The sequence below is a fragment of the Talpa occidentalis genome, unplaced genomic scaffold (assembly GCF_014898055.3).
Source record: "Talpa occidentalis isolate TD23 unplaced genomic scaffold, MPIMG_talOcc4v2.1 talOcc4.2, whole genome shotgun sequence".
In the NCBI taxonomy this organism is placed as follows: Eukaryota; Metazoa; Chordata; class Mammalia; order Eulipotyphla; family Talpidae; genus Talpa; species Talpa occidentalis.
The window spans coordinates 48,230,259-48,241,936 of NW_023602073.1; the positions used below are offsets into that span (position 1 = coordinate 48,230,259).

An 11,678-nucleotide genomic window follows, 5' to 3' on the forward strand; every position below is an offset into this window, starting at 1 on the left:
CATATTGTTTTAATTGTTTTAATGCCCCTCATATTTAATGCCCCTCATATTTCTATTAAGGCACCTAACAAGGGGTCTTAGATGCCCACGAAGGAGGAGGGAAACAATAAGGCCAAAGTAAATTACCAAATGTGGTTGTATTTAAAACAGGAGGGAGAGTAAGTAATGAGTAGGGAGTTGGAATCTAGCATGAATTAAGTTCAGGGCAAATAACCTTCAGTTTTAGAGGAGCTAGAATTAGATTTCAGTTCTGAACAACCCCTTCCACCTCACAGCCCCCCAGTTTGCTTAAAACTGGCTACCTGCAGTGGCATTAGATTCTGTTAGAGGATCGCACATCCCCTTCCCTCCCTGCAGGCTCACAACACCATCTCATTTCAAGTAGTCGACCCCCTAAGCTCTGCACAGAAAGCGCAGAAGACCAACTCTGCAGTATAAGGTTAACCTCAGCCCTATCCACTGTCCAAAGCACAAGGAGGAAATGAGGTGAAGGGGTGCAAAGGAGAGAGGAGCAGACTAGTAGCCCAGACTAGGAAGGATAAGAGAAGGGTAAAAGTCCTTAAAGAAAGCTGAAGTTCTCTGAAACATTTTTTTTCTTTTGCACGCGGACCCCACCCTAAGGCAGGGTGGCAGTAGAGTCTAGGGGCGCCCCGGACGCAGCCGTTCGCCCTTCAGCTCGCCCTTCTTAGCATCCCACACCCACCGCCCCCGACTTAGCGCGTTCCTTCGGGACCCAGGGGGTCCCCTCTCCCCCCAAGCTGAAGAACCGCCTGTTTACCTGATCACTTTTCTTTAAAATATTCAAAACTCCTTTCCATGTGATTAAAAATAACGCCACAAACTACCATGCGGTAGCGCTTTCGTTCTCCTGTCATTAAAATCCAAATGGGAAAAATGCCGCGGATGCCAGAGGAAACCCTCCGGGGGCCCGGCCCCCCACCCTCGGCGGCCAGACCTGAGGCTTCCCAGCCCCGGAGCCGCGGTCCAGCCAGGGGCTCTGGCCTGCGAGACCCGCCTTCTTCCAGAAACTCAGAACTTTTCGCATTTTGGGTGCCCGGGAGTCGAAGCCTGTCCTTAATCCTACCTTAAAACACCAAATTAGTTTAAGCCCCACGAGCCTCACGCCGCCCTACTACGTAAACCTGCTAGAGATCTCCTGCCGTCTTCACAGCAGTGCGCGGGCGCCCGCGCCCCCCGAGACCCGACTGGGGGGCGGAGCCAACACCAGCGGCCCCGCGCCCCTCCCTTCCCTCCGCGCCCGCCGCCTCCCGAGCGCCCCAGAAGCGTCTGGAGAGTTCTGGCCGGGGCGCAACCCCAGCTGGGATTGGCCCGGGACAGCCTGGGGGCAGGACGCGCGGAGAAGCTCCTGGAATCTTCCCGACCCGCGGCCCCGCGGGGCTCCGCGATTGGCCGCGGAGGGCAGAGGAGGGGCGCGGGGAGGGTTTATAAACGCGGCCGCCGCCACTCGGGACAAACAGCCACCCCAGGACCGGCCGAGGGGACCCCACCGCGCCGACCCACTGCCTCCAGCGCGAGCTCCCGCGGCGTCGCCCTTCGCGTCCCGACTTCGCAAGGCCCCGCGCCCCGACCCGCCCCGACCCGCCCGCCGACCCGCTTGAGACCGAGCGCAGCGCAGCGCCGCCTGGCACGCACCGGCATGGCTAAGGGCACGGCCATCGGCATCGACCTGGGCACCACCTACTCGTGCGTGGGGGTGTTCCAGCACGGCAAGGTGGAGATCATCGCCAACGACCAGGGCAACCGCACCACCCCCAGCTACGTGGCGTTCACCGACACGGAGCGGCTGATCGGCGACGCGGCCAAGAGCCAGGTGGCGCTGAACCCGCAGAACACGGTGTTCGACGCCAAGCGGCTGATCGGCCGCAAGTTCGGCGACGCGGTGGTGCAGGCGGACATGAAGCACTGGCCTTTCCAGGTGATCAGCGACGGCGGCAAGCCCAAGGTGCAGGTGAGCTACAAGGGCGAGACCAAGGCCTTCTTCCCCGAGGAGATCTCGTCCATGGTGCTGACCAAGATGAAGGAGATCGCCGAGGCGTACCTGGGCGGCCCGGTGACCAACGCGGTGATCACCGTGCCCGCCTACTTCAACGACTCGCAGCGCCAGGCCACGAAGGACGCGGGGGTGATCGCGGGGCTGAACGTGCTGCGCATCATCAACGAGCCCACGGCGGCCGCCATCGCCTACGGGCTGGACCGCGGCGGCAGGGGCGAGCGCAACGTGCTCATCTTCGACCTGGGCGGCGGCACCTTCGACGTGTCCATCCTGACGATCGACGACGGCATCTTCGAGGTGAAGGCCACTGCCGGCGACACGCACCTGGGCGGGGAGGACTTCGACAACAGGCTGGTGAACCACTTCGTGGAGGAGTTCAAGAGGAAGCACAAGAAGGACATCAGCCAGAACAAGCGCGCCGTGCGGCGCCTGCGCACCGCCTGCGAGCGGGCCAAGCGCACGCTGTCGTCCAGCACGCAGGCCAGCCTGGAGATCGACTCGCTGTTCGAGGGCACCGACTTCTACACGTCCATCACCAGGGCGCGCTTCGAGGAGCTGTGCTCGGACCTGTTCCGCGGCACGCTGGAGCCCGTGGAGAAGGCCCTGCGAGACGCCAAGCTGGACAAGTCCCAGATCCACGAGCTGGTGCTGGTGGGTGGCTCCACGCGCATCCCCAAGGTGCAGAAGCTGCTGCAGGACTTCTTCAACGGGCGCGAGCTCAACAAGAGCATCAACCCCGACGAGGCGGTGGCCTACGGGGCGGCGGTGCAGGCGGCCATCCTGATGGGGGACAAGTCGGAGAAGGTGCAGGACCTGCTGCTGCTGGACGTGGCTCCGCTGTCGCTGGGGCTGGAGACGGCGGGGGGCGTGATGACGGCGCTGATCAAGCGCAACTCCACCATCCCCACCAAGCAGACGCAGGTCTTCACCACCTACTCGGACAACCAGCCGGGGGTGCTGATCCAGGTGTACGAGGGCGAGAGGGCCATGACCCGGGACAACAACCTGCTGGGGCGCTTCGAGCTGAGCGGCATCCCGCCGGCCCCCAGGGGCGTGCCCCAGATCGAGGTGACCTTTGACATCGACGCCAATGGCATCCTGCACGTCACGGCCACGGACAAGAGCACCGGCAAGGCCAACAAGATCACCATCACCAACGACAAGGGCCGCCTGAGCAAGGAGGACATCGAGCGCATGGTGCAGGAGGCCGAGAGGTACAAGGCGGAGGACGAGGTGCAGCGCGACAGGGTGGCTGCCAAGAACGCGCTCGAGTCCTACGCCTTCAACATGAAGAGCGCCGTGGAGGACGAAGGGCTCAAGGGCAAGATCAGCGAGGGTGACAAGAAGAAGGTGCTGGACAAGTGCCAGGAGGTGATTTCCTGGCTGGACGCCAACACCCTGGCCGACAAGGATGAGTTTGAGCACAAGAGGAAGGAGCTGGAGCAGGTGTGCAACCCCATCATCAGTGGCCTGTACCAGGGGGCGGGAGGCCCCAGGGCGGGTGGTTTTGGGGCTCAGGCTCCCAACGGGTCTTCTTCCTCTGGCCCCACCATTGAAGAGGTGGATTAGAGGCCGTCTCTTCCATTGCCACAGAGGAGCCCAAGGACTTGGTATATTCGTATATTTTCCTACTGTTTATCTTTTAGTTAATCTAAAGTTTGGGTGTAACCTTACCATTAACTTGGTTGTCTTTATTATTTCAGTGTTATATAATCAGTGTGTTCATTTGAATTTCTGCATTTAATTGGGTTGGTACTGCTCTGGTCTTTCCTCTCTCTACCTCCCAAATGACTCAATACTGCCACCCTGTGTCCCATTTTTTTCTTTGGCAACACACCAACAATCCTGGATTTTTTAAAAAAATTATTTGTATAATAATGAAAACGAAAAATAAAATGTTAAAAATATGTGTCTACTAATGAACTCTTCTTGGAATGCCTGAGTTGCATAGACATTGAAAGGGACAGACTTCTGAATGCAGGTGCACATGTTAGGAGCCAAGACCATGGCTACTTTTGTTGGGACATATTTGTAGGTGCAAAGTGAAATCTGTGCTAGCAAATAAAAATTCCTGGTGCTCATTTTAATTTGGGTGGGACTTGTTTTAGGGGAAAGCAGGAATGGGAGCTGCAGAAGTGTTGGGAGGAATTTCATGTTTCCTCACTCTCCTGCACTTCACGCACACAGAGCCCTTGAGCTTTATTTTTCACTTCTGACTTGAGTCCTTCTAGTCTTTTATTTAGGTTGTAAATAAGCATGGGTATACAAACAGCAAAAATAAGATACAGGTTCACACTCTGTTTCTATAAATCCCAGTTGGGTGACCAAGGGAAAATATTTAGTTTCTCTTATATTCATTGCCTCTTTTTAAATTAAAGCATTTTGTCTGCATGGCCTCACTTTCAAAGCTTTTAAGATTATTTGGAGCAGAAATGTGAGGAAGATATGCACCATATTAAGCCATGCACACTCTAGTTGCAGTTATCCAAGTGATAAGCCTGGAGAAGTGAAATTCTGAGTTTGGGGCATGGTAGTGGCAAAGTTAAGAGTAACAAGTGATGATTTGGGGGGCAGGGTTTTTTTCCCATGCTGATCCTATTAGCACTGGGTTGTTCTTGCTTTAACAAGTTCTGCACAGCAATGTGAAAATAAGTAACACTACTTAACTGTGCATCTTAAAAAGTTAAGATGGTTTTAAAAACCACCTTGTTACATATTATTAATACGCACAGATTTTTTTGGTCAACTATACCTCAATAAAGTTGTTGGAGGGAAAAACCCCTGATCCGGACTGTGCCTGACAGGTCCGCGGGCTGGTGCGGGCTGTGCGTTCCGACTTCACTGTCCTGACAGCGGCCGCGCCGCAGTGCCCAGGCGCGCGGGGCGAGGGTCGCGCCGGAGCGTCGGGTCACAGGCGGCTCTGGGGCCTGAAGGAGGCGGCTAAGGACGAACGCTCGGCGGCGCGCGCGCGGGCTTTCTCCAGCCTGCCCAGTGAGGTCAATTATTTTTTGTTTTTAAAAGTTCACAAAACATCTCCGAATAATTACCCAGAAGACGGTGACACTTTCACTCACAGCCTCTTTCACTTTATTTTCGTTTGGACAAACGACGGGGCACTGCCGCGGGCCAGGCATCTCCGGAGACAGCCCTGCCCGTCAGGACCCCGGCTCCGGGTCGCTATAAATAGCCGGGCCCGCCGTCGCGGTTCTCTTTGTGCGGTGAGCCGGTGGGTGTGTGTCCCGCGGCTCTGCCATGTGCCTGCCGGCCGCTGGGGCCCCTTCCCCTAAACGCGAGGGGAAGATGGCGGCCTCCCCAGCTCCCTGCGCCGTCTTCGCTCATTTGCCGCTGTGCAGGTACTTTGGGGCCCTGCCGGGTGGGGGGACCTCGGTTCGGGCTGAGGAGGATGAACTACCATTACAGACTAGAGTTTCTGATGTCTCCGTGACGCCGCTACTTGGAACTGACCCAGCCCAGGGCAGGGGAGACGCGGCTGGAGTACCCCCGGCTCCTGCTAATTAATTGTCCCCCTCTACCCCCGCCCCAGGTGCCTGACCCACGCGCGCGGATCCGTCGCACCACGAGGGTGAGTGGACTGTGCAGACGAGTGGCCGGCGGTCGCCCTGGGGGAGCGTGAAGGTGATGATGACCCCTGGTGACTCTGAGTGTCTCGCTGACGCCATCACCGCAGCGCGCTGACCACCTCCCTCCCCCGAGCTGGGATGCCTGGTGCCTGGGCGCGGGGAGAAGTTGATGGCCCGGACCCCTTCTTAATCACTTACCCTTGTTATTTCCCTAAGGTGTTTAAGAAGACCACCAGTGTGGGATACTTGAATAAAGGTGAGCATTAACGAGAGCGTGACTGTGTAGCGTATGGAAATCAAGGGCCACCGTGGAGTGTGCTTGCTTTCTAATAAATGTGCAGCGGTGCAACTAGTTCACCTGATGATTTTCCAAAGTCTACTTTGGTTTAAATTTCTTGTGATTATTGCTTTCTAAACGTTTACCGCTCCTTTGTCTTGAGCATCTTAAACCTACATCCACCACTTCCTCTCCCTCTCCTACCGGAAGCGTCCCTGCATACTGGGCATTTGGGTTGGAATTGCTTTTTGCAGTCTAAATTTATTTACTATTTATTTAGTCTCCCAAGTTTACTATATCTGAATACCTAATTTGCTAGATCCGTATACTTGAGACTATTATCTTTGAATATACCAGAGCCCTTCCCAGAATGGCTTCTTTTGATCCAGATCTCTAAATGGGAATGATGATTTCTCAGACTAGAGTCTCTGACACTGGTCTTGATGTCAAAACTTAAGTTCTGACTTGTTTGGAGAACTGGATATTTGAGCCTCTAAGGGCCAACAGGAGCCTTGTGAGTCTGCCCATCTCATTGATTATCCTGTTTTCTCTTTGTAGCATGAGCGCCATGGACAGAGTCCATTCACAGAGATCTGGCGCTAAGCTGATGACTAAAGCCTCAGGTTTGGAATAGACCGTTTCGGAGAAGTGCTGCTGATGTGTCTGTCTTGCCTAAGGTTCCTGTCTAGGTACTGTGACGAAGTGAACAGCCATGCCCCTATTGTAACTCCTGTGGTGAGTGCTGGTTTTTCTTCCAATTTGAGTAGTGATGATCTGTTTTGGACTGGAATTTGAGTGTTTCTGAGGAATGTCAGATACACAATTAGGCAAGGCCTTCCTCTCATCCTTTGTGGCAATTCCCTTGCCCACCCAGCTTCATGTTTTTGTTTTTGCCTAGGTGAACTGGGGTGCAGGCCAGAGGTGTGGGGGGTTGGTGAGAGGACCCACCGGAGACAGTGGGAAGCATAATAGTGGGAAGCATAACAGGAGGATTTACTGAATTACACTGCTGAGGGCCTGTGACTCAGGAGATGTCTGCTGCGCCAGTGTGGGTTAGCTCCCTGGTTGAAGATCTAACACATGCTGTAGAAGTGATTTGCACAATGAGATTTAAGGCCTAGGCCACCAGGAGGGCCCATCCAGCTTCATGTTCTAATGCTGGTTGGCCTGCATGCTTCTAATACATATTCCTTTTATGAAATTGCAGGATTTTGCTGACACAAAGAATATCCTCTATTTGATGTGGGGCAGACCCTTGGAACTTGCATCTTTCCTGCATTTTGTGAGCAGCTGTCAGATTTGGGCACTTAAAGATCAAGTAGACAGTTTTCACTTATCTTAAGTACTTTGTTGTATCTAAAGGATTTCAATAAAATATTTTAAGGTGAAAATTTGGTCTGGCTGAAAGGGTACAAAAAGGGGTAGGGGGAGGTGAAGGGTTAACCAACGATGAATAAGCATCGCATTTGACATAGGTGTACTTTATGGCTGTGGACAAAAATGTAAAATTAGATTGTTGCACATTGATATGAATGTTAGAGATTTCCAAATTTATATAATATGCAATGTGCTAGATGTTACTGAAATAGTCATCACTGATTTGGATAGATCCAACCCTTATTCTGACCTGTGACCATTTAACAATAGAATGTGTTTACTTTTGATCATTTTCCTTTGTCTCCTGAATTACTCAATCCTCTGTCTTCAAAGGGCTGGAGAGACATTAAAACTTGAAATGTAATTCAAGGGATGTCAAATCCTTGGCTGTGGTTTAACCTTAGGTCTCCTCACTCACAGTAGGGTCCTCCTAATTAGTCTTATGGCCCTAATGGTAGGGCCTTGTCTGTTAAGACATTCAACAACTGCGCATAAAACTGTTTTACATGGTTTTTAACCTGTCCCCAAACCTGTTTCTCCTTCAGCATGATACAATTTCACTCTATACCCATAGGTAGAAACTATCTTCAGGTTCAGTGGGGAAGTAGCTACGGGAGTTGTAATGAGATAGGAAGCTCCATGAAAATGTTGCTGTTTCACAGGCTAAGTTGGTTAAACCAAGGGTCAAAACAATTGCCTTATATTTCTGATAGTTTTTAGTTTATCCCCAGCTTGTACATACCAGAGCTATTTCTTTATAGTTTATCAATCCATTGGTTATTGCAAAAAAATACAGACCCAGAGGCCAAAGGAATTCAAACCAGGGCTAAGGGTATACACAGCACATAACCCTGAAAATCCTGTACTACCAGGTTGCAGATAATTGGCGCTCACAATTATTAGCAACAATAAATTGGATGAGCAAATTTCACTTGGGCCAAGTATATTTCTTGCGTTCATAGCCAGTAAGGTTTATATTTCCTTTGTTCTCAAACCCAAACTCTGACAATTCAGCCTTTCATGTCCAGAGAAGTCACTTGTATTTGCTCTTCTCATCATCTTTCACTCACCCAGTGTCTGGAGAGTCTTCTCAGTCTTGACCAGAGCTTCTCCTGTGCATGGAGAAGGCAGCCCCATCTATACTTCTGATTCCCAGCAGGTGGGGCAGTGGATAGGCTGGCCTTTGTGGTTTACCGGTGACCAGAGTCACTGCTGTGGTGGTTTGGAAGGTGATAGAGAGGGGAATGAGTTTTATGCTTAATGAGTCTAGTTAACAATTTTACAAGACGAAAAAGTTGATTGTTGTGTAATATTATAACACTGTTGAATCTTTAAAAAAAATTAAGGCAGTAAATTTTGTGGATTTCACAATAAAATTTTGAGAAAAACATGTATGTTCCTTTGTGTCATTTTTCTCCAAAGATACTTCCTAACAGTGTACCTTTATGATGCTGTAAGGCTGTACTGTAAATTACCCAGTGTCTGATGGGAGCATTTAGGATCATGTCATCCGGTCATTGCTGGTTCCCCTTTATATGCATCCATTTGAAGAAGCAAACACTTCAAGGTAGAAGATCAGAGTTGAGGGCTTTGGACGTTCACAGCATGATATACTATGTGTTTTGTAAGATTTTATATTGATACCACTCCAGGTGGTCGTACTTCCCAGTCGAATCTACTGAAATATGCTGCTGACGGGAGCAGTGGGTAAGACAGGAGAGGTCTGCTGTGCCATGTAGGTCAGTCCCTGGCCAGGGTGGAAGTCATGGAGGAGAGGCTGATGATAGCTTGATAGGGCTGACGTGAAGTCCTGTGCCACCAGGGAGGCCTTGTGTACCAAACAGGTATACTAGGTAACTTGATGTTTTTTATCAAGCAGAGTTCATGTTTCAATGCATTGTCATTTTTGTGTGTTATTGGATATGTGCACAATATTCCTGTAACTTAAACATAAAACTGCAATGGTGTTAGGCTAAGTCCCTACCACTTAGCAAAAATATTTTCCAACCTGATTGTTTAATGACCTTTGTTAAGATTTGTTTCTCAGAAACCTCACTTCGTTTGTTAGTATATGCTAGTTTTTAATAGTCTGCCCTAAGAACGTAACATTTTGCATAAATGACAACATGTCCTCTTTCCTTAAGCATGAGTTAAGTAGTTCATGGCATGAAATACATCATTCTTTTTGAAAAGATCCTCTTATCAGTGGGCACTTAGATTCTTGTTGCCATGTAAACAAAGCTGCAATAAACAAAGTAGAGCATAAATTTTTTTTTTTTTTGAGTTGATGGTTTCATGTTCTTTGGATAGATGCCCAAGAGAGGTTGCTGGGTCATAGAGCATTTCCATTTGTAGTTTTTCATGATAATTCCAGATCGCCTTGGAAAATGGTTGCACCAATTTTCATTCTCACCTCCGGTGTCCATTCTCACCTACTGTGTCATATGGTCTTGTTTCTCTGCATCCTCTCCAGTACTTGTTGGGGGTCTTTTTAATATGTGCCATTCTCACAGGAGTGAGATACCTTATTGTGAACTCATTTCTTTAAAATTGGTGCTTTCATAGGCAAAAAGTGGCATGAGTGCTGTATTCTGCATCTGTTCTAAACTTCCAGGTTGGTCCTGCCACTTAGCAAAAAATTTTTTCGACCTCTGTTTAATGACCTTTGTTAGATTTGTTTCTCCTTCAAAGTGTCCTGTTTTGGTACTCCCAGAGGCTAGCACTGCCTGCTTCCTTCCCTGTTCTCTGGTCGGGGCCCTCTCTGCACTTTAGTCATTGGCCCAAAACTTTAGGATAAGTCCCATTGAAATGAATTTGTTCTCTAAATGTGGTGGATTAAAATAGATAATAGGTCTCATTAAGATAATTAAAATCCGGGCCTCCCCGGTGGCGCAGCGGTTGAGCGCTGGGTTGCGAAGCTGCCCGCGGCCTCTGAGGAGCCGGTTCAATCCCCGGCTGCTCCCCGGCCACCGGAGGAGGATCCCACATGGCGCGTAGACCTCTCCTGCTGCCCGCTGCTCCCCTCAGCAGTGTACTTCGGTCCTTCTGCCTGTTCTGCTCCCCGCTCTGGCTCTGGTGAATTCTCTCACCCTCCCGCGCTTCTGACTGTACCCAGTGCATGTATAAACAAAACAAACTAAATAAATAAAACATGCCTCTATTAAAAAAAAATTAAAAAAAAAAAGATAATTAAAATCCTTCAATTGACTCCCTATTAGGACAAGAACCAAACTTGTCTGTTACCAGGTTACTTTTTTTTGGTGGGGGGGCGGAACTGGGGTGTAGGCCAGAGGTGCAGGGGGATGAGGGGATTCATCAGAGACAGTGGGGAGCAGAACAAGCAGATCCACTGAAATACACTGCTGAGGGGAGCAGCGGGCGAGACAGGAGAGGTCTGCTGTGCCATGTGGGTTGCTCCCTGGCCAGCTGGGGATCAAACTCATGCTATAGTGGCTGGCAGAAGCTTGATAGCGCTGACTTAACCCTTGTGCCACCAGGGAGGCCCCTGCCACCAGGTTACTTTTGCAGCGGAGACTGGGTTGGGGTAGGAACAGGAGGGGTTTTACTCAATGGATTTCTGAAACTTCACACTGAATGTCATATTTCTTTGGGGTAGAAGGCCCCAAGCACATAATTGTCGGACATCATCTGTATCATAGCAGGTACCATGTAGTTAGTGCTTATGTCTATCCTGGACTTTACAGATCTTTATTGAATCCTAAAAAATTAACCTTGTGAAATAGATATTTATCTACCCCACTTTATACAAAGGAAGGTTCCAGGATGGGTTGTTAAATAATTGCTCAAGTTCACAGAAACAGGAAGTATCAGAGTTGGAATTTACATTGCTTTGTCTGATGTGTACCCAACTTAGAACATGACCCACAACTGAAGCGAACCTGCCTTTGATTTAGTCTCCCATTTTCCTCACTTGGAGGAAGCTGCCCTGCTGAATTGTGGTTATGTCATTCCCTGAATTTACAGCTTTACTCTGAATGCATTGCTGAACAATATATTGTTTGGTTTTGTATTGTCTGAACTTTATAAAAATGAAGTAATTGTTCTTGTGGTTCTATTGCAACTTGCTTCCCCCCCCCCATGTATTTTCCTGTAGTTTTATTAGATTCCACCCTTTTATAAAACTGTTTCCATTGAGTGACTGGGTAGTGTATATGTAAGGATTTCACTCTGTAAGTGCATTTTTTTTCTTTTGGAGGGATGTTACCAAAAAGTGACTTTTTTTTTTAATGCATTACAAGAACTGGGTGGGGGGAAAGGGGGAGAGGATTCACCAGAGAGAGCGGGGAGCAGAACAGGCAGATCCAGTGAAATACACTGCTGAGGGGAGCAGCGGGCGAGACAGGAGGGTCTGCTGTGCCATGTGGGTTGCTCCCTGGCCTGTGGGGATCGAACTTGTAGTGGCTGACGG

General features: G+C 49.9%; 1 protein-coding gene, 1 long non-coding RNA gene and 2 other non-coding genes across 5 annotated transcripts; all 4 read left to right on the plus strand.

The window, feature by feature from the left end:
• The first annotated feature begins 1,597 nt into the window (after positions 1–1,597).
• Positions 1,598–3,917, plus strand: HSPA1B (heat shock protein family A (Hsp70) member 1B). Its single transcript, XM_037519426.1, has one exon. The coding sequence runs from the start codon at positions 1,658–1,660 to the stop codon at positions 3,581–3,583; it is 1,926 nt and encodes a 641-aa protein (XP_037375323.1). The 5' UTR covers positions 1,598–1,657; the 3' UTR covers positions 3,584–3,917.
• A 1,291-nt stretch (positions 3,918–5,208) lies between these two features.
• LOC119253241 (uncharacterized) lies at positions 5,209–10,123 on the plus strand. Of its 2 annotated transcripts, none has more exons than XR_005127014.2 (5): positions 5,209–5,367; positions 5,559–5,650; positions 5,812–5,851; positions 6,431–6,607; positions 7,080–10,123. It is a non-coding gene; the product is annotated as an uncharacterized LOC119253241 (long non-coding RNA). The 2 variants fall into 2 exon arrangements; XR_005127015.2 differs by having other exon boundaries at positions 5,559–5,597.
• Positions 5,650–5,712, plus strand: LOC119253627 (small nucleolar RNA SNORD48). Its single transcript, XR_005127157.1, has one exon. It is a non-coding gene; the product is annotated as a small nucleolar RNA SNORD48 (small nucleolar RNA).
• Positions 6,272–6,339, plus strand: LOC119253624 (small nucleolar RNA SNORD52). The gene has a single exon (XR_005127154.1). It is a non-coding gene; the product is annotated as a small nucleolar RNA SNORD52 (small nucleolar RNA).
• Positions 10,124–11,678: the final 1,555 nt, after the last annotated feature.

What these genes read in the sequence shown, in the direction of transcription:
- HSPA1B (XM_037519426.1), top strand. Translation starts at nt 1,658, where the DNA reads ATGGCTAAGGGCACGGCCATCGGCATCGACCTGGGCACCACCTACTCG.